The sequence below is a fragment of the Peromyscus eremicus genome, chromosome 15 (genome assembly GCF_949786415.1).
Source record: "Peromyscus eremicus chromosome 15, PerEre_H2_v1, whole genome shotgun sequence".
Classification (NCBI taxonomy): Eukaryota; Metazoa; Chordata; class Mammalia; order Rodentia; family Cricetidae; genus Peromyscus; species Peromyscus eremicus.
In genome coordinates, this window is record NC_081431.1 from 90,406,698 (window position 1) to 90,434,453 (window position 27,756).

The following is a 27,756-nucleotide window of genomic DNA, read 5'->3' on the forward strand; positions in this document are numbered from 1 at the left end:
AAAAATTCCAATTGCAACATCTATCCAGCTCTATTATTTTCTTTCCTAGATAGTGTCATTTGTTAATTACAGATATCAGATATTTCTATTGCATCATTTGTTAACTATAATTATTTTAAATTTGTAAAATATGCATTGTTGAATTCAACAGGAACTTACTTCTTTCCCTGATTCACGTGCAGGAGATTTAAATGAAGGCACTTCCCTCCTCCTCCACAGACTCCTTTATGTGGTTTCTAGGTTACCAGACTCTCTATTTCCCTAGGTTTTCAAATATTTTCATCCCTGTCTTTGTCTCTAGACAACACTGCCTTTAATATCTCACAGATGACTGATACATTCAAATTTACAATGTCAAGCAAGGACTTTTCCTTTTAATTCTATATTGATGTTCAGGAGTCTACACAACAATTTAAAATTTCACAGATCTAATCTTCATTTCTTAACTTTGTTTCTTCCATGTATTTTTTTCAACCTGGCAAAACACATTTGTTTCTTACAGATATATTGGCTGAAACATTAGAATTTATTCATAATTCACCTTTTCTAACTGAAGCATGATTCCAATCTCTTACAAAATTTCTATTCTCAAATTGTGTCAAGGATCCTATTGCTTCCACTACTGCCTTTGATACCTTCATGTTGTAAGACATCCTCTCTTGCCTTGTAATCTGATAACTGGAAGGGATGTCTTACTACAGATGTGTTTCTCTTCATGCCAGCATGTAAGTATGTATCCAGAAAACCATATGAAATCTTTCCATTATTCTTGTTTAAATGTTTTAATAATTTCAGAGCTTATTCAGAGAGATATAAAATAAAATCTAATGTTAAGCTCATAAACTACCATGGCTTGTACGCTGCTATTTCTTTGAGACCTACTGATTCTTTTCAGTGTTGGTCCTGCTCTAAACACATTGGACAGTCCCCTGCTCTAGCTGCCTATTCACTGTAACCACTGTCAGTGGCAGGCCAATGTCACTTTTTCTGTCACTCCCCTGGATAATTTTGAAGTTCAATACACTCACTCCTTTCTCTTTCCATTTCAGGACTTAATTAAAATAGTCTTATGTTAATGGGATTTTCCCTAAATATTCTATTCACAGTTTTTCTTTTGGACTCCTAGATTTATATCAGAAATGATTCTTAATTCAACACTTATAAAACATAAATATGTACTATCACAATAAATAAAGTTTATAATTAAATGAGATAATCATAGCAGTTGATAATCCTGTATTAAACTTTAAACACAAAATCAGTAAGAAAATATCTGCATGTCTATGCTTTGTATATCTTGCTCCATGGTAAGCATAGAACCCTTTTCTTGCTACAGTTATTTTTACATGATCCTTTTTCTCAATCTCCACTGGTATATATCATTTTTCCAATAGCTTCTTGGGCAGAACTTATAACCAACACATTGTTTCTTAATACTTGTCAATCAAGCTGTTTATGAGTCATTTGTGTTTAGAATACAGTTCCAAATTCTTTTTTCCATTTCAAGTCATGTATGATGTGCTACACAGATCCTAAGTTTATTCTGGCAATCACTGTACCCTCTGTACACATCATTGAACTCAGTTTTTAGCGACTAGAATTGATCTAAAACATTTATATTTTAGAAATTTTTCATGCACTGCATCTCTCTTTATTCTTCCATATTCATCACACATATGTACTTGTGTGGCCCCTGAGAGGTGGAATTCTGGAAGGAAGACAAGATAATGTTTGTGCCTATTAATCGTCTCACTGTAGTAAGTTTGGGTGAAAACATTGCTGCTGTGTCAAACTATCCTATGTTTATGTGTGTATTAAAATATGTATACTTAATATTCATATATAATATATATACTAATATATAACATGTAAACATATATTATATATAATATATGACTATATAAGCATATATGCCAGGTGGTGGTGGTGCATGCCTTTAATCCCAGCATTTGGGAGGCAGAACCAGGCAGATCTCTGTGAGTTCGAGGCCAGCTGGTCTATAGAGCGAACTCCAGGACAGGCACCAAAACTACACGAAGAAACTATCTCTCGAAAAACAGAACAAAATAAAAAAAGCATATATAATATAGTATGTAAGCATATATACTGTGTATAAAATTAAATAGCTTCATCTTTTTTTTTTTTTTTTTTTTTTTTTGGTTTTTCGAGACAGGGTTTCTCTGTGTAGCTTTGCGCCTTTCCTGGAACTCGCTTTGGAGACCAGGCTGGCCTTGAACTCACAGAGATCCGCCTGCCTCTGCCTCCCAAGTGCTGGCATTAAAGGCGTGCGCCACCACCGCCCGGCAAATAGCTTCATCTTTTAAAATCAGTTCTTTCTGTCATACTTACACATGGTATATTTTATTATTTATTACAATATTGCATTAGAATCATTAAATACCACATTTTAATGTAGTTGAATGAAACATTGGTAACTTTGAAATAAAAGGATTACTATGGAATAGTAATTTTTATTGAAGCAGTTATTTCTACCTCTCTTAAAATAGATTGCTTTGTTCATGATAACAATTTAAGATTTTTATGAAGTAAAATACCACTGAAGAGGTACAGAAATATAATGTTATATTCTTTAAAATTTCAAAATGAGAAAACATAGTAAAATTTTATATAGTGTGGGAGCCCATTCTCGGGTTCCTCGTGGCTTTACCCAGCAGGTCCGCATAGAGGATGATTAGACCATGGGCCTAAGTGCAGGTGTCTGGGATGGTCTGCACTTGGCTGTGCTGGGGGAGGAGGTCTTTTGCTCCACCCCTTGGCGTCTCTATAAAAACCCTGGGGCAGAGACAGTTGGGGCCCGTTGGAACAGGTTCTGGGCCCTCTCGAGGTTATCCTTTATTTTCTATCTGTTTATCTCCGCAAGATTCTCTGAAATAAATCCTTCTATCTAATATTTCCTGCTGCTCACACTCAAGAAAACTCTGGGGAACTGTGGGGGTGGTTGGGTAAATGCCCCACAGAATGGCGCCATGAACAGGGACTAAAGAAAAAAAAAAACTAAAGAAAAGGGGGAACTAAAAAAGGGGACTAAAAAAAGGGGGGACTAAAGACAAATGAACAGGGACTAAAGATAAAGGAAAATAATAGTTTTATTACAGAGTTTTTGGCGAAAGTGCTGAGTTCAGCCCTGCCAGTGGATAAGGCATGCCGGTGTTATGGAAAATCTATATTTTTATATATATTGAGAGGCAGGGGTTTTATCCTTGAGAGAAAAGGAAAGCGGACTGGAAGGATGTCCGATGCTGCATCGAAATTCTCTTCTGTCAAAATTTTCTATCTTCTATCCCTTTCTCAATTTCTATCTGTGAAAAATAAGTATAAGGCATAGGGTAGTAATATAGTGTAGGAAAAACTTAGAAGTGTAAGATTGTGTAGGAAAAAATAAGTAAGGCAACTAGACAGAAAAACTCTACAGTTTTCTAACTTTGGGGGCTATTAATGCAAACTGGGGGAAAAAAATCTTTCTTTGGGCTTTACGGGTTGTAAAAAAGCTCTTCTCTGAGCTTATGGGGAAGAAAGTTTCCTATGGAAGCTTTTGTTCTAGGGACAGCTGAAATGCTAAGTCTGAGCAGCAGGAGAAACTATTTTCTCCCTGAGGCAAAAATGGGGGTGTAAAAAGCCAAAAAGTTTAAAGTTGGGAAGTTTTGGGAAAAGTTGGTCTTTCTCCTGGGGGAACAAAAATCTTTCTCTTAAACTATAAAGCTTTTCTTGGAAAATTTGGGGGGAAAATCTCTCTAAAAAGCCTTCATCTTTCTCAAAAGCTCTTAAACTTGAAAACTAAAGCCTTTAACTTTTTCAAAAGGACAAAAATTAGAATCACCTGAAGATATTAGTATGGGGACCACCTGTGATTAGCTCAAAGGGAAAACAACAAACCTCTTAAGACAGCAAAACCTAAGTTCTCTTTCAAGCTTTAAAAATTCTCCCTGCAATGCAGGAGGCAGGGACAAGTTCCTAAAAAGCTCTACTAAGCTCTGTCTCTTCAAGCTAGTAAAAGACCAGAGTACCCTGAGGGAAATGCTTGGAAGAGTGTGGGTAAAGAGCTATAGAGAGCCCAAAAGGGCAGGAAACTTTACCTGAGAAAAGCAAAAAAGCCAAGCTTTTCAGTTACAGCCAAGCTGAGGCATCAAGGGTTTTGTTTGAGTGAGCATTTCAGAATGAAAAGGTGCTCCTAATCGAACTAATGCAAAGATCCCCTGAGGCAATGCAAACTGTTAGCATTGTATCCTCTCTTCTGACCAAAAACCCAGAGGCGACTGGTCAGCATCTCTGAGTTGGAGTGCATTTTGGAGATACTAAGGTTCCTGCAGTTGTAAACTTCCTGAAGCACAGAGCTGAGGCAGGAAGGTGCAGGACCCAGGGGAAAACTGCTAATGAACAAACAAAGCTAAAGCCAGTGGGAACAGCACAGTTGTGTGCTTTCCTACAAGTCCCAGGTTGATAGGTCCACAGCTGCAAAAAGAAATCTGAGAAAAGCTTTCCTATCAGACTAAGGACCTTTCTGGGAAAACAGTAAAGCTGAACTGTGTCTGAAGCAGTTGTGCTGCTGAGTCAGAATGCTGTCTGGGGAAACAGCCCAGCCAGGGCAGAACAGAACTATCCAGGAGTAAAGCTTTCTTTTCTGTCAGAGAAAGCATCTCTTTGAGAAAAGCTTTGTTTCAACTGACTCCCATGAGATGAGGGAGTGTAGCCCTGAGGGGTGATTGCCTCTGGCATAAACTCTGTCCTTGAGCACCCAGACAAGCAAATGCAACCCACTGGGGAACTGGGCCAAATGAAGGCCTAATGAAACAAAACGCCTGTCTTAATGGGAGTTTAGAAATGGCAAAAACCTCTCCTTAGATTTTCAGTCTGTACGCAAACCACACAGACCCTGAAAACAGAAATGGACAAAAAGCCCCTATCTTCAGTAGCAGGGAAAGCCACCACTGTAGTATCGAAAACTGTTTCTGGGGTAGAGGGGATAAATTGAGACCAAACTGGGAACTGTCTGGGAAAAAGACTCCGAAGAAACAGAAGGGACATAATCCTCCCCAGAAAATACATGACCTGAAAAAGCTGCTAGAATTTGAGGCAGATTGGGGGGAAGAAAGCCCCTGCCTCCAAAGGCAGCTAGCAGAGGTACAGAGCCACAGACAGATACCTGAAGCTCTGCATCTGGGGGGGGGGGGGAGGAACAAGCAAAATGAGATAAATCAGTGGGAGAAAATCTCTGAAAGAGCTATGGAAAAGCTGTTGTAAATGATCTTGTTTTTCACTGACTAGCTAAAACAAACACAAACCCTGAGGAAAGTTGCTATCAGAAATGCCAGCCTCAATGCTGGCTAACGAGGCAGGTGTGGTTCTGATCTGGGGGCCAGTGTCTGATGAAGGAGAAACACCTGTTAAAGCCAGTTGAGGAGAGAATAGAAATCTCCCAACGTGCCAAAGCTGAAAATGTAAAATGCTTGTTCAAATCTCCTGTTGCAAAAGCAAAAAACTTGGTTCAAACCTCCCGGGCAAGAATTTGTAGCAAGTCTAGTAAAAGAGAACCAGTTGACTCTCAGACCCAAAAAGAACTATGGGAAATGACTGATATAAGGAAAATGATATAAAGGACTGATATAAGGGACTGATATTATTATGGACTGATATAAGGAAAATGCATTCTGGGAAAGATAGTTTTCCCGTTAAAGATGGCGACATTGCCTTGAAACACTTTTGTCAGCTCGAAAATACGTTCATGGTAAACTTAAAATACAGCTTTTAAAAGAGTAAGGAGGAAAATCATCTAAGAGTTTAAGTGTCAGTTCCAATGAAAAAATGAAAGGATACGGAACTAGGTGCTTCGCGGTTTGGGGCTCCGTTGGTAAAATGTCTTATTTACCCTAATAGCTGTGCAAAGTTTTTACGGTAGTTGGATGACAAAAAGCTACCTTTAAGAGCAAACAAGCCACTTTAAAATCATTAAGAAAACAAGGGAAAGCAGTTTATACACTGAACGTTGTCTTAGATATGAAGGAAACTTATGCTATCCACAAAAGAAAGCTGCCATGCTTTGTGGGCCATATTAGAGTTCACTCCAATCTTCCTGGTCCTTTAGCTGAGGGTAATGAGAAATGGAAAGATCCCTGCTTGGGATTATGGAAGGGTCCCGATCCTGTGTTAATATGGGGTTGAGGACATGTTTGTGTTTTTTCACAAGAGGAGAATGAAGCTCGGTGGTTACCCGAGCGTCTGGTAAGGAGCATGGAACTAAGGAAGGGTCAGCTCCAAAGACATTCCTATAAAGAAACCAGAACGAAAGTGGCTCGATTAGTGTTTCTGAGGTTTTGTCACTGGTTAATGCAAACAGTGAGGAAATAGAGTTCGGAGCTGTGCCGCTTTTGGCTTTACTAGCTTCTTTAGAAAAATACTTTATATCACCTTATAGCTGTGCAGTATTTGGCAAAGACCTTACAGAAGCTAAATACGGTAATTTCACCCTCAGTGTGAAGTGAAGTTTTTCTGTAGAACAAACCAAAAGTACTGCTGTAATAGAAACATTTGTCTGAATTGAAGTACTTAGGGAATTGTTTTGTGGAACTGTTTATGTAAAAATGGAATTACTTATGGAACTGGTTTTGTGTTACAAATGGAACTGTTTAAACAGAAGTTTGGGTTTTATAACTAGGCTTGAGATTTTGCTTAAAAAATTATAAAAGGGAGAGTTAATATTCCTTAGTCTATTTAATTTAAAAATATTTTTTTGAGCAGATTAATGTCATGTTTTGTTAGTAAGAAATGAAAATAGGGTATACTTAGAGACTACTTTTAAAGTGTAAAGAGTTTTATTAAGAGACTGCTTTTGGATGTTTTGCTAAAAGTTTTCAAAGTGTTAATGGTTAGATTGAAAATATTGCTTTTCAATATGGGTTTGTAGAAATTGTATACATTTGGGTTCCTCTAACTAGGTTTGAGATTTTGTTTAAAAAATTATAAAGAAAAGGAGGAGTTATGAGATTGAATTATGTTTGCAGAAATTATATTTAACCTATTGATATTAATGCACCCTGGTTTTGTGGAGTTAAGGAAATATTTAAGTTTGATGTGAATACATTGAAGTTTTTCCTATGTTCTGTTAGCAAGAAAATTCAAATGATTGAGTTAAAGTTGTAAGATGGAGAAAATTGTTAACTATATTTAGCACCATATATGCTAATTCAAATGGTTCTGTTAAGAGTTTGCTTTGTGTTGTAAGACTGAGAGAATTGTGACTATGTATAGCAATATTTGTTAAACTGTTAATGGTAATGATGAATTTAAGGGATTCTTTAAGTTTGTAGTCGCCTTAAGAGTTTTTGGTTTAGAAAGAGCTTGAGGCAGGTAAGACTGCTGTAGTCACCTTGGACCTAATTCAAAAGAGAAATGCCATCTATATCATCCTCTACTCCCATACTGGGAGGTGTAACAGCTATGGAGATTGCTGTAAGGCATTAATAGTTATTTTTTTTATATATATTATAAAGGGGGACCTGTGGGAGCCTGTTCTCGGGTTCCTCATGGCTTTACCCAGCAGGTCCGCATAGAGGATGATTAGACCACGGGCCTAAGTGCAGGTGTTTGGGATGGTCTGCACTTGGCTGTGCTGGGGGAGGAGGTCTTTTGCTCCACCCCTTGGCGTCTCTATAAAAACCCTGGGGCAGAGACAGTTGGGGCCCGTTGGAACAGGTTCTGGGCCCTCTCGAGGCTATCCTTTATTTTCTATCTGTTTATCTCTGCGATATTCTCCACAATAAATCCTTCTATCTAATATTTCCTACTGCTCACACTCAAGAAAACTCTGGGGAACTGTGGGGGTGGTTGGGTAAACGCCCCACAATATAGCATATTTACACATGCAATGCAATGAATACAACACATGATTTACTTAAGGTAATATAAAAATGATGCTTTGTATTAGCAATTATTATATATTATATTTAGAGAAGATAACATAAGAAATGCTCTGTTGCTTGGGCTAAATTGATCTATTCTGGTCTTTTATCTTACCTCACCAAATTCAGCATTTTCACAAACATAAGTCTCGTAGTACTGAGAGAACTCAGGAGCATGGTCATTAATATTAAAAACTTGTACATATACAGGAGCTGAAGAGATCTGTTGTACATTGTCTGAAAATTAAAGATATAGCATGCAATTAGTTATATCTCTATATAAAAATCATGCAAAAATTGAATTAGAAGCTTGTTGTACACTGATATATTTACCTGAAGACAACTAAGGGTGGGAACTATATAATCCATACATTTATCAGTCATAGAGGCTAGAAAAGGAATCTATGCTCAATTCTAGCACCATTTATTGTTTTCCTTCTACATGCTGTGGCTTTGGCCCATGATAAGAAAAAAGACACTGTGCTGACAGTCAGAGGCTACAAGAAGTCTTTCTATGAGTCCATTGAATTGTAGTGAGAAGAAATTACTACTCTTGTCAATGTCTCTGATAGTCATACTGGCACTAGAAAACCACTTAGAATTATAGATTGCCTGAGGTCCTAACATAACTGAAAATCCTTTATAAGGCCATAGCAAAACATCACTCTGATACACTAAAATTAAGTAATAACTTATAAACTGTAAATGAATACTCAGTACAGAATGCACATACAAAGTCACATATCATTAAAAGGAAAATAAATCTTTAAAATGATAGAAATAAGGAATATTAAACAATGATCTTTAAAATGTCTTTGTATCTTAAAATGAACTATTACTTTTAGTGTTTTTTTTGGGGGGGGCGAAGGAGCATTTATTTTTTTTTTACATTTCCATATCACATTTCATCATCAAAGGCAGTTAAGCAGCAACTCAAACAGAAAAAGAATGTGGAGGGGGAGCTGATGGAGAGTCCATAGAGTAATGCTGCTTACTACCTTGATCTTCCTTGAATACTTAGCCTGATTTCTTTTAACACTAAGTTCTGTGGAATAATGATTTTGTACACTGGTTTAATAAAACACAGATTAGACAGTAGCCAGGTAGGAAGTATAGGTAGGATAAGTAGACAAGGAGAATTTAGGGAAGAAGAAGGCTGAGTGAAGAGATTCCAGTCTGCTGTCCAGGAAGCAGCATGTAATGGCACATAGGTAAAGTCACAGAACATGTGGCAACATATAGATTAACAGAAATGGGCTGAGTTTAAGTGTAAGAGCTAGTCAGTGGTAGGCCTGAGCTAATGGCTGAGCAATTTTAATTAATATAAGCTTCTGAGTGATTATTTTATAAGCAGGCTGCAGGACTGTGGGGGCTTGGCAGGACCCACAGAAAAACTTTCAGCTACAAATGATGCCAAAAATTGGTACCTAAAATCTGAGAAAGCTTAAAAAAAAAAAGAAAGATTCTAAAACAAAGCTAAAAACAGCTTCCTAGTCGTGTCTCTCAGGACAGCTATGAGCTACATTATGGCATGTTTACAGTGTCCTGTGGCCTTGAGTGCAACATGGCAGATTTCTACGGTGGTACAAAGTGGCATCTCCAAGCCACACAGTGTACTGCAATGCAACAGATTTAGCTTTTACTAGTACAGAAAAAAAAAAAAGAGGTTTCTGGGCTATAAGCTGCATTGATAGAAGCATAGGTCCACTGCCCCCCAGAGTCAGCAGAAAGCATGGCTCCCCGAGCTAGCAGTGAATTATCTCCACCATGTTGAAAAACTGAGATGGGCGGAGTCAGCAGCCAAGGCTGCTGCTTCAGTACTAACCACTGCAGTTTAGAGCAATAGATTCACAATAAGGCAGATTCAGATGGAATAAGAATTTAAATGATTTACAGTGTGTGTAAAAATGTACATAGGCAAGAAAATTAATATAGACAGTTATATGAATAAATAGTTTTAAAAAGTAGTCTTTAAAAAGATAGTAAAGATAATATAAAAAACAAGCCACATAAAGATTGATATTACACAGAGTCTGGATTATATTGTCTTTGGGATTTTTAACTGCAGAGAGACATTTGATTGTAAAAACTGCTGAGTTAAATCAACATGTATAGTTAAAAGTATCTAGATTTCAAAATTTATGTCTAAGGATATGTTGCTTTGGAAAACAGTTTCTGATTTTGTTTCCACAGAAGATGAGAACCAGTGGATTGCTTTCAGACTAATATGGTTTGACCAGCCAAGACCCCATGAAAGGTCTCCAATGACACCATGGCTGAGATCATCCAACATTTAAAATCAACTTCATGGCAATTGGCTCAGATAATGCAGCCTCACAGACTATTCTAGTCAGGACTTGACCATAATTCTTAATTTTCTCAGGGTCCCCCCAAAATTGCCAGAGCCCTCATCCAGCAGGAAGTAGCATGACAAGCTATGCCCAAATTCCCAAAATATTGTTTATAAATGTTTATTTTATTTAAAGAGGTTTGATTATAAATACAATCTCTTTCTAAAAAAAGGGGGGTAGTATAGATATGATAGGATGAAATGGTAGTTTGAATCTACTTTTAAAAGGCAACTTGTTTAAAATGTTTTACATTGGTATAGATTTTAGTTTGTTGATACAAATTTAAAATTAATTTTGTTAAACTGCATGTATATTTCTACTCTTGTTTAAGGTAATATGTTTGTTGAGCTCATTTAAATTGTAATGGATAATTAAAAATACAGCTTAATAATATATGATAGTCAAACTTATAGTCATTTTAATTAAGTTTTCTAGGTATACATAGATATAATTCAATTAGGCAGGTAATCTTCAAACACTTCAAAGACCTAAGAATATAGCATTTAAAATGTTTTAAAAACTTAGAATTTCTGGACAGTGAAACATGTCTTCTCCTGGCAGCACCAATTTACTTCAAAGAGAAAAATGGGCATCAAACACACTCCATATGGAGTTTATCTTCTTCTTGGCAAAGTAGCCATTTGGACAAGAAACTGTTTCTGCCTGGAATACTTGACAAAATGTTGTATTGACTGGACATGCAGGACCCATAGGAAGCTGACTATTGAACTTTGCAAGGCGAGATGGTCCTTCAGGTTCCTGGTTTGCAGAGGAGACTGCCAGATATTCTACAGGACACAGGAAAAAGTGACTGAGAGACTAGGCCTATGGGCAGAAGATAGATGCCCAAATATTGCAGAGAATCTTTGGATGACTGTTCAGGAAGGCTGCTGTCTCTGTCATTTCCAGATTTTTGGAAGTTGCTTACAATGCTATTCCTATTTACTTAGGTAATATTGTATCCTTCTGAGGTCTTTGATGTATTTGAAAACTAAATAGTTAAATTTTCCTTAATTATGATAAAAGATAAATTAGATATGAAACCTTAGACTCGCAGACATAGGATAAATAGAATACTTTCTTTGAATTTGCCAAATATAAATAGACCAGATATTGTAACTGTAATTCTTGATTGATAATTGTTTTGTTATATATAATTTTACTGTGTTAAATTTAAAACTTTCCTTTTTAATTAAACAGAAAAGGAGAAATGCTATGGAATAACTTTTTTTTTTTTTTTTTTTTTTTTTTTTGGTTTTTCGAGACAGGGTTTCTCTGTGTAGCCTTGCGCCTTTCCTGGATCTCACTCTGTAGACCAGGCTGGCCTCAAACTCACAAAGATCTGCCTGCCTCTGCCTCCCAAGTGCTGGGATTAAAGGCGTGTGCCACCACCGCCCAGCTGGAATAACATTTTTTAACACTGGTTTAATAAAACGATGATTGGCCAGTAGCCAGGTAGGAAGTATAGGCAGGATAAGCCAACCGGGAGAATTCTGGGAAGAGGAAAGCTGACTGAAGAGATGCCAGCCTGCTCTCCAGGGAGCAGCATGTAATGGCACACAGGTAAAGCCATGAAAAATATGATGAAATATAGATTAACAGAAATGGACTGAGGTTAAGTGTAAGAGCTAGTCAGTAGTAAGCCTGAACTAATGGATGAGCACTTTTAATTAATATAAGCATCTGTATGTTTACTTGGGTCTGAGCGGCTGTAGACCAGGAGGGACATAGAAAACTTCTGGCTACAACTAAGGTCCACCAGCACAGATGTGGCACTACCCCCTGTTATATGGGTGCTCCCACTTCAATAATCTATTAGGAAAATGTACTATAGGCTTGCACCTATGACAATCTGATTGGGCGTTTTCTCAGTTTAGGTTTTGTCTTTTCTGGTGACTCTATCATACATCAAGTTGATAAAAGCAAAACCAAAGCATGCAATAGGCAGCGTTCCTGATTCACCCTCAGATTGTGTTAGTCTACTTTCCTTGCTAACTTTACTCCATACCTTCTCACTGGGACCTCAACCCTGCTGAAGCTGGATACCAGCAGTGTTAGTGCTAAGATTCAAACCTATATTCCTTGGAATACAAGCCATTGATCACAATCACTAAGTCTTATCTCCAACATCATGACTAAAATATTTATAGAGGAGAACTTCAAATGCTCTCCACATTTATTTGTCACTGTCATCATTTGGTTATGTTTCATATACATATAAAACCTCCATCTGCTACCAGGCCTCAGATCCAAATGTCACAGGCAATTGAGCCCTAAACACTGCCTGTGTTAGACTCCACTGCTAGCCTTCTCTGTCCTTCAGACAGCCCCTGTACCCTCACTTGTAACCATGTGGGCTTCTTCCATACCTCCTCATGCACAATTTTCAGGAAGCTTGCTTTCTTTCCCTTTGGGTTGCAGGCTTCTCCTAGATTCCCCTTTTGGGCTGCTGCCGTGCCAGGCAGGCCACCTGAACACATACTCATACTTTTACTGCTGCTGCCACCGTAACACACTCTCAGCCCCCAGCTACATAGCAGTAGCTGCAGTTGCCCTTGGCCAAGCCATGTAATGCTCTCATTCTCTGCCCAGCTGTACAGCACAGGATCAGCTAGCCTCACACTTTATTGTTGTTGTCAACAGATCTGTTGAGTAAATGACATTCCTAAAAGGGGAAATTTGTTAAAAAAAAAAAAGATTTTTTCCCCAATGTTATGAATGGGAAACTATATGACTATGCAGGGAGTTAGGTTTTCTGCATGGTTCCACAAAGGATGCATTGAAAATTGAAAAAATTAAATGAAAAAATAATCAACGTAGCTGAAACTGACATAATGTTGATTATAATTTTGCCATCTTGGTAATTCATGTTTTATCCTTAAAAGGGAGGTTTGATATCTGTATCAAATATGAAAAATGACTGATAAGATACAATCTTTAGAAAGATCTACTAATAAAACTAAGAAGAATACATGTGCACAGACAGAAGAATTTAGAACAGAACCTACCATAACATTGTATTATGAAACTGAAGTGGAGCATTATGTTATTAGAAAAACAAACTTAATTTATCCAGTTACCATTCAAGAATGACCACCAGATTATATGTACCCTCAATGCTTTTCAGAGGTTATCTGGGATCCTATAGAAATGTTAAATTTGAAAAGATTCAAGGAAAGAGTAGTTTCATATGGTATGTATTCACCTTTTGTGAAACAGATGTTAATTAAATTCTTGGGCAACTCAGAACAGACTTATTCCACAAGACCGGAAAGATTTAGCTACAGCAATATTGGAAGCTGGTTATCAGTTACAATTGAAATCATGGTGGAAAGAGGAAGTAAATGTTCAGTTTCTAGGGACTGAAACTATTTCAGGTTAGCAAAGTATAAGATTGGTTGAGTGTATGGTGCCAGAAGGACAGGTAGGTAGGTTAAGACATTTGAAGCTAACATAGCAATGAATTTATGGGGACATGATTTATTACAGCAATGGAAAATCCAGAATAACATTCCACCAATCTCAGGAAGAAACCATAAACTAATGTATACTTCTGAGAAAAATATCAAAAGGTATTACCAAGAACAGACACTGACCTTCCGGGTTGTCTAAGAAAAAGACACAGACCGTCTTACTTTTAAAATGGTTAATTGACAGGCCTGTATGAGTTCAGAAATGGACTTTAACATCAGAGAAATTGCAGGCCTTAAAATAGCTGATACAGGAGCAAGAAAATGCTCAGCATACTGAAGAATCAACCAGACCTTGCAATTGTCCTGTATTTGTTATTAAGCAGGGCAAAACAGCTCATGATTATTCAAAGATATTAATAGTCTAACCTTTAAAATGGTTAATTGAGAAACCTATCTGAGTAGTAAAATGGCGTTTGACATCTGAAAAATCCAGAAAATAGAACATTAATACAGGAATAATTAAATGTTCAATGTATTGAAAAATTAATTACTCCTTGTAATGCTCCTATATTTGTCATTAAAAAGAAATCTGGAAAATGGAGAACATTATCAGCTTTAAGAGCCACATAAATAAGGTGATCTAGCCAATGGTCACTTTATAGCCTGGAATTCCATAATCTATTATGGTGATTTATTTAAAGGCTGTTTTTTTTTAATTTACTGTATCTTTACAAAAATGTGGTAGACAAAAGTTGCCTTCACTTTGCCTACTAATAATAATTGTCAGGCTGTTAAAAAGTATCAGTGTAAAAATTTTCCACAAGGGATGCTAAACAGCCCTATATTGTACCATTATTTTACACAATAACCATTAGAAATAACTTATAATTAACCATTACATGGATGAGATCTTACAAGTGATCAGAGTACTATACCTTAAAAATATTTGAAGAGCTAAAGAAAAATCTACTCTTGAGATTACAAATTGCTTCTGAAAAAACACAAATTGGAGATTCTACTAAATACCTAGGATATAAGATAGTTCTACAAAAATTCAATCACAGAATGAACAAACTTGGGGAGACACATTATGAACACTTAATGATTTTCTTTCTTTCTTTTCTGGTGTGCCTGTTTTTTTGTTTGTTTGTTTGTTTGTTTTTTTCAAGAGAGGGTTTCTCTGTGTAGCTTTTGAAGCCTATCTTGGAACTCACTCTGTAGACCAGGCTGGCTTCCAACTCAATATAGATCTGCCTTCATCTGCCTCCAGAGTGCTGGGATTAAAAGACTGTATAACGACTGGCTGGCTTAATGATTTTCAAAACTTGCCAGAAGATAGCAATTGGCTACAACCCACAATTAGATTAACTTCTAAAGAACTAAAAAAAATTAGTTCAAACTTTATAAGGAGATAAGGCCTTATATAGTCCAAGATAATTATGAGCTGAGGCTGAACAGGAATTGGCTTTGGTGGAAAAGTAACTACACTATGAACGTATGAATCCTTTGGATTCAGAACTTGATTGTATTCTTTTGTTTTGTTTTGTTTTATTTTTGGACAGGGTTCCTCAGTGCAGTTTTGATACCTGTTCTGGATCTTGCTACATAAAGAAGGCTGGCCTTGAACTCACAGAGATCTGCCTGGCTCTGTCTCCCATGTGCTGGGATTAAAGTATGCACCACCACTGCCCAGCCTTTGATTGTATACTTATTATTGTAATTTCTAAGCTTTCTCCCACAAGGCTTTTATACAGAGAGAAGATAATATCTTAGAATGAATTTTTTTTTTGCCACAAAAACAGAGTAAAAAATTAAAGGCCTATGTAGAATTGATTTTGAAACAAAAATTAAAACTTCAACAATGAGCAGGAATAGACCCACCAGGAATTGTGGTGCCTTCTACTAATGCTGAAATTGCCTCCAAATGGAGAGAAAACCAACATTGTTTAAGAGCTTGCACTAATTTCTTGGGAGATATTAGCAACAAATATCCCAGAAGCAAGAAACTTCAGTTTATAACAAGAACTGATTGGATTTTTCCTCACATAGTATGAGAAACACCTGTAACATGAATCTTAAATAGTCTTATTTATAAAAAACTCAGGAGCCAGGTATTGGGGTACATTCTGAAAGATCAGAGAAGCAAAACAAGCCACAACTAATCTCACCTCACCAACTTTTCAGCTAATCCTGTTTCTTCACATTGGAGGCCTCTGAGTCCTCATCTGAATGGATCTCAGCTGAACTACTGCTAAAAGCCTAAAAGCTTACTCAGGCTAGTTCCTGGTCCTCATGCCTTATATGCCTTTCTGCTTCCACTATCCCTTCCTGAGATTAAAGGCATGTGTTTTTCCAAAGCAAGACATGAGGTCTCAAGTGCTGGGATTAAAGTTGTGTGCCTGGCTGTTTCCAGTGTGGCCTTGAACTCACAGAGATCTGGATGCATCTCTGCCTTCAGAATGCTAGGATTAAAAGCATGTGTTACCACTGCCTAACCTCTATGTTTACTCTAGTGGCTGTTCGGGTCTCAGACCCCCAGATAAGTTTATTGGGGTGCACAATATACCAACCACTAACACCAATTTCTAGAATACCTCATTCCATAAAGTTGCAAAAAAGTAAGAAAATCCAAGTTATAAGTCAGGAAACAAGTAAATCTGGCTCAAAACCCTGATGATTCTGTTCAAAATTAAGAATTATGTGCTATACTCATGGTACTATTAGACATTCCCCAAGCTCTTAATATAGGAACTGACTTTCAATATTTTAAAAAATTGTTTTACATATTTAAACCACTGGACATATTCTGAAGTTGATTCATAATTAACCTTCCTATTTATTCAATTACAAGAAATAATCAGAAATAGAAATCATCTCTTGTATATAAAACTTATCAGACCCTATACTGGTTACCAGGCCTTCTAGCACAACATATTGATAAAATTGATCTTGTATTGGTAGCAAATATGCTAGTAGCTTCAGAATTTCATGAGTAATACCATGTTATTTGCAAGGGATTAAAAAAAGATGTTTTTTTTTATCACTTGGTAAAAAGCAAAGGAAATGTCCTACTTGTTCTTTGTATAACCAAACCCAACTACCTACAGGAAGTAATGTAAAATGTTCTCAAAGAAAATAAATTTGACAAATGTATGTGTTTCTTTTTGCAGAGTTTGAAAAATTAAAATATGTGCACTGTACCCTAAATACATATTCAGGATTCTATGAGCAACTGCATTGAGTTATGAAAAGGGTGATTCTGTTATTATACAATTATTAGACCTTATAGCCACCATAGGAGTACCTGTAAAATTAAGATTGACAATGATCTAACATATGTCTCTAGTAAAATGAAACAATTTTTTATATTACAGTATAAAGTGTATTACAGGTATACTACACAATCTTACAGGACAAGCATTTATATAAAGATATAATCACTCTTTCAAAGATATGCTTAATAAACAGAAAAGGGTAATAACATTCCCCAGAGATATATTGCACAAATATTTATTAACTTTAATTTTCTTATGATAATGAGAAAGGAATGACAGCTACAAAGAAACATTGGATAGTAGAAAAAACTGCTGCATTAAATTATCCTGTACACTTTAAGATATGTTGACCTCTGAATGGAAAACAGGATATGTGTTACATTGTGGAAGAGGTTTTTCTTTTGTTTCCACAGGAAAAGAAAAGCTATGGAAACCATCAAAATTGATAAAGATTACATTTGAACAAGAGAAACTTCTTGGTTAGGAGAGGTGATAGTTCATCAAACAGCCTGGCCCTTCACTCTAAACTTATAAGACTAACAAAAACAAAAAATCAGATATCACCTGCCAAAATTGGAAACTACCCAAAGTTAGGATTGGAGCATGGTTTTCTTTCTCTGTTCCCAGGGCAATAAATGGATCCAATTAAAGAATCAGAAGATGATTGGACAAATGAGACATCTGAAGTAAAAGATTGAATCATTCAGAGAAAATGTCCTGAGAGAGTAAATTGGCCTAATGGTGTACCACATTTCTAATTGGATAACATTTCATAAATCTTCCCAAGTGTTTGTTTCTGCTGTTCTCTAAAGACAAGTAATGCAAATGATCTTTCTGTAGTCCCAATTCAATTAATGATTAAATCTGGCTTTGGAGTTGAACTATGGCTCTCTCCTTCTCTAAACCCAAGCTTGCTTGTTAAAGGAAAATCTGAAATCTCTGTCTTATGTCAACTGGTATGCGACAGAAGAAAAAAAATAAAATTAAGGAACTATTCTGTTGCCACCAATCTCATAATTCCTTGGTTTTATTTTGACTATTTAAAACTTGTCTTAAGATATAAATATTATATATATATATAAATTAATGTATAATATATAATATATATGCCTTCTTTTGCGATATTAATAGTCATATAGAGTACTAGTTAATTCTAGAAATAGACTTCATTAGTTTCTTGTATGTGATTTCAGGCTTGAGTTTGAAACAGTTAACTAGGAATTAAACTTGTATACCACAGTTGTGTTTAATAGACTGTGGTCCTTAAACCTCTCTAAGATCTGCTGCATATTACATTTAAAGTGTTTAAGTTTTCTTCAGTGAACCATTTCCTTCTTATCAGCCACCTTTGATGTCTCCAAAATGATGATTGGACTCCACAATGACAATTTTACCTTGAATGTGATAATGTCATTAGGGTGATAAACACTATCCAAAAATTAACGTTCAATTACAAATTACTCAAAACAATTTCAAGGTGATTACATGAGACTGTCCACCTACATGGACTACACCACTCAGGAATTAAGATAAGCTCTGTACTTTCCCAACACACAGAAAAAGGAAACTAGCTAGGTCTCCCAGGAGTTGACCATTATCTCAAAATTTTCAGGTTCCTTTAAAAATACCTTCACCACCAGACAAGAGGAAGTAATTTTAAGAACATTATGTCCACATTCCCAAGAAGTGGAATGGGTAGATTTTTGTCCTTCCATGAATTACAGATGATTATCATGGCTTAGGGTGTATTGTTTGCAAGTTGTTATTGGTCATAGTCAGAAAGGAAACTAAGTAAAGGAGATTAGATGCAGGGATAGCATCCTGAAAAGAAAAAAAAAGGGATATAGTGATACAAAGATAAAAGGGTAGATTATTTCAAATAATCTTTCAAACTAAAAAAGCAACTAATAGTCTTAAATGTTTTATATTTATGTGGATTTTTATACTTGATACAAATTTATGGTTATTTTTGTTATACTGCATATATGTTTCCACCCTCATTTAAGATATTTTTGTGTATTGATACAAATTAAAAGGTTATTTTTGCTATACTGTATATATATATATATATATATATGCTTATTTAAGATAGTTTTGTATATTGACACAAATTTATGTTTATTTTTGTTTTAATGTACTGTATATATTTCTACTCTTGTAGTGTACCTATATAGCTCATTTTAAAATGTAATGTAAAATTCTAGTCCTTAGAGGCTACTATTACAAACTTTTAAAAATAATTATGAAATGTAGTTTAGCAGTTAGACATCTATATCAATAAAGTCTGTGGCCATTTTAGGTATGTTTTCAAAGTCAAACAGAGATATATTTCAGATAAGCAGGTGGCCTTCAAACACTTCAGAGACATACAAAATATGGCATTTAAGATGTTTTAAAAACATGTTTTTTCATGACAGTGAGTTATGTCTACTTCTGTCAGTACCAATTTACTTCAAAATAAGATGATGAGTATCGAAGAATCTCCATATGGAGTTTGCTTTCATTGTGACAAAGTTATTAAGTGGGAAAGAAATTACTCTTGTCTGGATTGCTTACAGTTTGCTGTCCAAATTGGACAAGCATGACAGGACAAAAGGTGGGAGCCAAACATTGTCAAGACAAGATAGGACAGTTCCTCAAAATTCTGGCTTCACCAAAAAGTCTGTCAAATATTCTAGGCCTCTAGGTCAAAGAAAGATATTTCAATGTTGAAGGAAACTTGCATGACTGTCCAGGCATCCAAATGTCACTGTCTTTTCTATAATGTTGGAAGTTGTTGGCTCCACACTTTCTACTTATTCAGGTAATATTATACCCTTTTTAGATCTTTAATGAAGTTCAAGACAGTTTCCCTTGTTAGTAAATTCAGAAAAGAAACTCACAAAAATATATAATCTGTATAAGTTTGAGAGCCATAAAGGCTTAAATTGTTTATCTAAGAAAATGTTTTGAGGTCTAAAATGATCATTTTGGATTGATAATACAAGTTAGGATAGAAAGTGAATTAGGTAAAAAAATTTTATACAATGTTTACTCCATTTTCTCTCCTGTCTTTGGGATAAGATAGGATATCACTTTTTTTTTTTACTCCATTATCTATCATATCTTATCCAAAAGATGACACAGATAATGGAGTATTTTCTCTGAATTTGCCAAATGTAAATGGACTGGACATTGAGAATATAATTCTTACCCAATAATTGTTTTATTGCATATAGTTTTACTGAGTTGGAGCTAAAACCTTTCATTTGTATGTAAACAAAAAGGGGAAAATGTTGTGGGGTATTTAGATCACACGCATATACTCCCAAGACTGCCAATAAAGTTTACTTTGAATCAGAGGGCAGAGCTAGGTACTAGCTGACCAAAATTAGCCATTGATATTTGAGAGAACTGAGGACATATAGAGAGACACAGGAAGCAGTATAGAAGGGTTTAAAGATTCTTGGCCCTTTTGGATTGAGGAAAATAGAGAGAGGGTCACTGGTTGCTTTTCCACCATTTCTCTGATCTATCAATTTCTTAATCTGATATCTGACTCCTAAGTTTTTATTAATGAACAATAATTAGATGAATACTTCAAATATGTAAATGTTGAATTAGTCATTTGAATGAGCAGTGGCTTTCTTATAATTTAATGATTTGTGTTAATGTTGATTCTACTTGACAATGCTTAAATTAACCTTCCTCATACCTTTAAATTAAAAAAACAACAACTAAAAGACATTTGCTAGAGCTTTTTCCTTATTATCAGCAATCATGAGATTAAAAAAATACAAAAAAATACTAATTGAATAAACAAGTTTTTTTTTTTTACCAAATATGCTTTTGTTAATTCTATTATTTTTTATTTATAAAAAATAGAGCATTACATAGTTACATAGCTCATTAAACAAGTAGGACTGCCACCAAGTCTGAAGATCTGACATCTATACCTGGAATTCATTTAGTAATAAGAGAGAATAAATAAATAGTTATTTTTGACCTCTTGATATGCACCAATATATACATATGTGTGCTCACAAACTTATATGTACATGTATCACAAATAAACAAATATAAATAAAAAAAACTGTCTAGAGTTTATAAACATTCTTCCTAATCATTTATTTTTAGTACATCTAGTGTAAGATAAATTATTTATTTTACTCTCATCGTGTACGACAAAAGCTTGACGTGACTTATTTCTAGAGTTTTGACAAATTACAATCCTTATAACCTGAAAGTTATTTCACAGAGAAATCTCTTTTTAGAATTATAATTTTTCTCTTGAACTGACTTGATTTATTTTTCACAACGGCTTTGCAGAATGTCATAATAAGCTTCTTCATGTTTCTAACATGGAAAATCTTGGCATTTTCTGTCTGCCAAAACCAGTTTTATAATATTTCTGTTATTCTTTTCAATTTAATTAATCAAAAATTCAAAATCTAAGACCAAAGGCATCTGCCTTGCTTTAATATATAATTAACATATTGGAAAAAATGAACAAATATGCTAAATTAGTTCTCCAATCTAAAATGTCAAATATTAGCTAAAAGTAGTGAGTTATAAGACAGGCATATTCTTTGAGTCTTAACAAATGTTAAGAAAGTCACAAACATTGTTGTAATTATCTATAAAATGAATGACACAGAAGATACAATATTTTTATATGCAATTTTAATCTTTCACTGTGCTACACTATGTTCATTGACTAAATAAAATTATTTTGGCAAGTTTTATATATATATATATACATATATATATGTATAATTTTTATCTTTAATTAATATAGTTGATCAGATAATGATTAATTCACACTTTAATGGGCAAAAGCAAGCAACAAACAGGTACAATTAGATCTATTTTTATAATAAGAAAAGACATAATCTGCCTATTTCTGAATGATAAGAAAGCAGAGGAATGAAGAACTGGTCACTGCTGATAATTAATATATGACTGTCTGAAAGTAGGAACTGTGAGCACAATTTCTAGATAAATTCATGTTTTTGGTATATACAGATAATCAATAAATTTTCATTGAGTGTTTCACATTCTACAACATAATCAGATTGAAACAATATTCATGTCAAATGTGCTTTGTTACTAATGTACAAAAATAGTTCTAATATTTCATTCAAAAATAGGATAAGGTGTGTTCAGCTTTTACATATTATCTACAAATGTATAAATAGTCTAATCTGTTAAGGTTATAAAGAAATGACTTATAATTTCACTCAGTGGCTTAACTATTTGCACAGTTGTGAAACAAAGTTAAAATATTATTTTAGTAAATGGCAAACTTAGGAGACAATACCTAGTCAGTAGCATTATAACCATGTTTTCAAATGTACATGATTTTTGAATGCACATATTCTTTTCATTAAACATGCCATTTAAGAATAAAAATGGAGAATATATGCTAAAAGTTATAAAACATCTCTTAATTTTTATTGTCAATATAAATATTTAACTATCAAAAACCATAATGACACATTGTTGTATAATAAATACATTTCAATTTAAAAGTTGTTTTCCATTATACTGTGTGTTTTATTAATCTTTGTTTTTTATTAAGCCTATAATTGTTTTTTTCCTTTTGTTTTTTAGAGATAGGGTTTCTCTGTGTAATTTTTGTGCCTGTCCTGGATCTCACTCTATAGACCAGGCTGGTCTTGAACTCACAGAGATCCACCTGGCTATGCCTCTTTAGTTGTAAGATTAAAGGTGTGTGCCAATGCCACCTTCCATAATTGTTAAATAAGAAAAAAATAGAATTTAATAGTGAGCTCATAGGAAGCTTGAATTACAGTGAGCAGTTACTAACTTAAAATAAATGACCTACATATATAAAGTTACATACTAATTTTTATTTTAGTTTCTACAACATTTACCATATATAAATCTCTAATATCAAAATTGCATAATTGTTCACACATACAGCGGTTAACTGTGGGACTGGTTTATCAGGACTTACATGCTTCTGTAGCTGTGACACTCAGGTTGTACCAAGCACTGACTTCCCTGTCAAGGAGGTTAGTGGTAATTATTGTTCCATTGTCATTGATATGGAACATTTTGCTTCCAGTGAGTGAATATCTACACCAAAAGAAAAAGAGATATAAAACAGATAGTATTATTTAATTTATAGCAATTTTATAGGAAGCGCCCGCTTTCAAAGCTGTAAAGTAAATTAAGTGTATTTTTTCCATAGCTAAGATGATGCTTAATAATTCCACCAAACTACATTCATATATTAGATTCTGGTCAGAATAAATGCTATTCTAAAACAGTCGTAAAACAGCAATTAATGGGGAAAAAAAAGAGACCTTGAATTTGAAAGAGAACAGGGGTCTTATATGGGAAGAATGAAAGGGAAGAAGCAAATGATGTGATTATATTATAATGTCCAAAACTAACATAAATAATTTTTATAAAGTTTAAATTAAAAGGATTTTAAAATTAAACAGGTTTATAAATGCAAATACAGGACTCTCCTATTCATATCCATGACATAGGTTTAAGTGGTGAAGGACATAGCTGAAAGAAATTGCAATATACATGTTGGTTATGAACCAAAATACAACTAGATCATGAATGAAATTTCTGTCAACCTGTTGTTGTTTCCCTTTGAGAAGTAACTTTCCTTAGTTCATTCCAATCCTGTTAGACTCTATCCAATACCATGGATATTACTTAAGTCAGTAAGTTCTAGCACATATGAAAATATGCTTATCTGTAAATGTTTCAAACAAATACTTTTATACTTTTTAGGAATAATAAATTTTCATTACATAAAATATCAACACTTAATTCATTTGGGAAATAAACTTCAAATATTAGAAACCTTTTCTATCTACTAATCCTTCATTTGGGGTAGACATATTGATGATGAATTTAATATACTATTCTTGGAAAGTACCTGGCATACAAATTATTTCATGGAAAAGTCTGAAAATGTTGTCTCAAATCTACAACAAAAGAAAACTTTGAGGCACTCATTACATTTTCTCTGCTTGAGATTGATTAATAATAACAATGATGAGTAATATCTGGGGCTTAGATGGCATCTTATTAAAAACAGATTCATGAAGACTTTCCAGAAACATACATGAGATTTGCTATTATTATGTTGCAGGGATGAGTTTATTTTAAACTTGAGTGGACAAGTTTCAAAAAATAGTATACTAATATGAGGCTTGGTGTTCAAGAGAAGTTTAAAACAGAAAGTAGAGAGAATGGCACTTTAGACGAATTCATTTTCATATTCATTTACTGGGAAATATTTAGATACATTTACTTAAATATCTACAAGTGGTACTTTTTTTTTTTTGGTTTTTTGAGACAGGGTTTCTCTGTGTAGCTTTGCACCTTTTTCCTAGAACTCACTCGGTAGCCCAGGCTGGACTCGAACTCACAGAGATCCACCTGGCTCTGCCTCCTAAGTGCTGGGATTAAAGGCGTGAGCCACCACTGCCCGGCAAGTGGTACATTTTTGATTAAATAGATTTTAAAAAAATTAATCAGCACTTTAATGGTTGTATTTTATTTAATATCAAATTCTGTTTCTGTAAAACAGCATTCCAGACAAAGCTTATTAAAAGCTTGATGAGAAATAATGTTTTTTTTTCATAAATTAAGCACCTGCTAGAAATTAGGAAATAAAGCCAATATCAAATAAATTTATCAACATTCCATAGATTAAATTAGAAATAAAAACAGATGTAGGGACTACGATGTTTTTGTAAACTGGTTGCCAGGGGCTCCACCTCCATTTTTCATGACTTCACTAGCTCTGAATGGTCAGCTCTGTTTCTAGGATCAGTCATAATTTTCCTCTTGTTGAGTAGGGCTTAAGTTCTATTAGAGAGCTTTGGTTACCACCAAGATAAGTGTGCCACTCCTGCACTATTATCATTATCCTGCCATCATTGTTTGTTGTGGTGGTAGCCACAGAAAAATGTAGTCCTTACCCCTCATAAGGGAAGCTTCTCTTTGCAACAGATATAGACCATTACAGAAAATCACAACCAATCTCAGAGCTCTGGAGCCCTGTCCCAGTGCACATTGCTACAAAACACTCCCATACCTACTGCTCATGGAATCTTGCTGATGAAGGAGCAGAAATATTATAGGAGTCAAAGGATCAGGAAAAAAATTTGTGAGATTGTTTTTGCCAGTAATGTCAGAAACTATAGCCTTGAAATCTCATCTTCCTGACTGTGGAAACATGAGCTGACCAAGGACAACATCAGTTTACATGCCAAAGTAGATGTGAAAATCCTAAGGAGATTTCAACCCTACACAAAAAAACTGCAGTTAACTAAAAAATGCTGAGGATGGGAGAAATAATCTTACCCAGGGAGAAACACACAAAGTGGTATCAAAGATCAAATGGTCAACTGTGAAAACATGTATACAAGTATACATGTACACAATATGTATATACATACATGTGTATATACATATATTCATGTGACAACAATTAATAAAAACAGAGATCATGGATTTGAAAGAGAACAAAGAGGTTATATATGAATGGAAAAATAGTATAATTATATTACAATCACAAAAATAATATAAGAATAAGCTGTAGATGGACAAGCTTGATTGTCTGAACCAAAATGTGAACATCAAATAATCATCACAGCCCTCACTAATAACATTGTGACTTTGCTGTCTAGTGTAGATTCTCTGCCCCACCCCCCAAGAAGAAACAAAAGCTTGTGACCATTTTGTATGGCTTGTCTGGAAACTTCTGTAAATCTTATGTTTTAGTAAAGTATTTTTTGTTTTTGTCCTTTAAAAAAAAAGAATAAGGCCATTCAAATTAAGCTAGAAAACAAGGAGAACCCTCAGAGGGATGCATGGATCACCATAGGAAAAGGAAATAGATGAGATCTCCTGAGTAAACTTGGGGCAAGGGAGGGCAATAGAGGGTAGGGGATGGGACATGAGAACATAAGGGAAAGGATGGTCGAGCTGGAACAGGAACAGAGTGGGAGAGCAATGAATGAGGTATTTTGATACAGGCAGACATCATGGAGATAGGGAGAAAACTTGTACTAGGGAAGTTCCCAGAAATCCAGAAGAATGACCCCAGCTTAGACTACTAGCAATAGTGGAAAGGGTGCCTGAACTGGCCTACTAAGGTCAAGATTGATGAATACTCTAAATGTCATCATAGACCCTTCTTCTAGTATATGATGGAAGCAAAGGCAGAGGTCGACATTCAAGCACCAGCCTGAGATCCCGTAAGTCAGTTGTAGAGAGGGAGAAGAGGAATTCTATGAGCTAGGGGCATCAAGGTCATGATGTGTAAATCTATGGAAACAACCAAACCAAGCTAGTGGGAACTCATGAGCATTAGACCAACAGCTGTGGAGTCTGCATGGGGCTGGACTAAGCCCTCTGCATAACAGAAACAGTTGTGTAGTGTGGTCTGTTTAAGAGGCACCTGGATGTGGAAGCAGGATCTAACGTTGATGCATAAGATGGCTTTTGGAGCATATTACCTATGGTGGGACACCTTGCACACCCTTAATGCAGGGGGACGAGCTTGGACCTGCCTCAACTCAATGTACCAGGCTTTGCTGACTCCCCATGAGAGATCTTACCTTTTTGGAAGAGGGGATGGGTGGCTGAGTTGAGAGGAAGGCTGGTGGGGAGCAGGAGGAGGGATAAGAGTGGGATTTGTGGTTATTATGTAAGATGAATGAAAATTTTCTTAATAAAGAAAAATGAGAAAAAAATTAGGCTAGCACAGATACACAGTGCTTACTCTCTCAATTGTTTCCTTACAGAAATCCTTGTCTTCATGCTTTTATGTCAATTGTTTGCTAGTCCATAATCAGAAGATTTATTATTCTTAGCCTGGAGTTGAGTTGAAAATTTCAATATGTGTTTTTCCTTTTATGATAGCTTATAGTATTTCTTAGAGAAGATTACACACAGGAATCCAGGAAAGCCTAGATCACTGATTCTCAACTTTCAGTTCATGAATCTTCTGGTAATCAGCCTTTCATAAGGGTCACACAACAGATATCCTGAATATCTGCAATTTATGTTACAATTTGTAGGATTACAAAAAAACTACTGTTATGAAGTATCAACAAAATAATTTTAAGTCTGGGGGTCAGCACAACATTAGGAACTATATTAAAGGGTCGTAGCTTAAAGAAGGTTAAGAACCACTGGCTTAAAACTCATGCTGCTGCCCAAGGTCATTATAAAACCCACAGCAATCTTCCTGTCTCAGATGTATAGCCACAGATGTTACATGCATAGGCCATCATTCTTGACTATTATTTTGTTTTACAAAGTAGGAAACAAAGTCATAAAATTAATCAATAGTAAGACATTGTGTTCTTTTGACATTCATCATTAATTTCAAAGTGACAAATATAATTGGTAATTTCTCACTGATCAATTAAATTATATTTTGAAACAATGTTCACTCTAAAAAGCTGTTACAAGATAATCTTCATGTAGAATCATCTGAAAATCTTTAAATCCAGTTTTGTTTCAATTTGAGACATCTATTTATCTAATATCTTTAAGGAAACTATAATTACAAGAAGATATCATCAGTTTCTTCAGGATGTTTATGTTCATTTTCATGATCCAGCCTAAAATTCTTCACTGCATTTCACTGTTGTATTTCCTTACTTGCCACCATACTTTTTCAATGTCTTTTATTTCAATTACTTTTTTATGTTGGAAAAAAGTAAACTTTTATATCAACTATTTTTAACTTTTACAATTTTTTGCATGATTAATTTTACTCACTTCATGCTGTTTTAACTACATCTTGAGGCTCTCT

At 35.0% G+C, this 27,756-nt stretch overlaps 1 protein-coding gene across 1 annotated transcript in view; it reads right to left on the reverse strand.

The window, feature by feature from the left end:
* Positions 1–27,756, reverse strand: part of Cdh19 (cadherin 19) — a 115,512-nt gene that overhangs the window by 14,612 nt on the left and 73,144 nt on the right. The window contains exons 8-9 of the mRNA XM_059280666.1: positions 22,912–23,033; positions 8,029–8,150 (exon numbers count right to left, since the gene is read on the reverse strand). Coding sequence (XP_059136649.1) covers positions 8,029–8,150; positions 22,912–23,033 — 244 coding nt within the window. The remainder of the gene's footprint in view (positions 1–8,028; positions 8,151–22,911; positions 23,034–27,756) is intronic.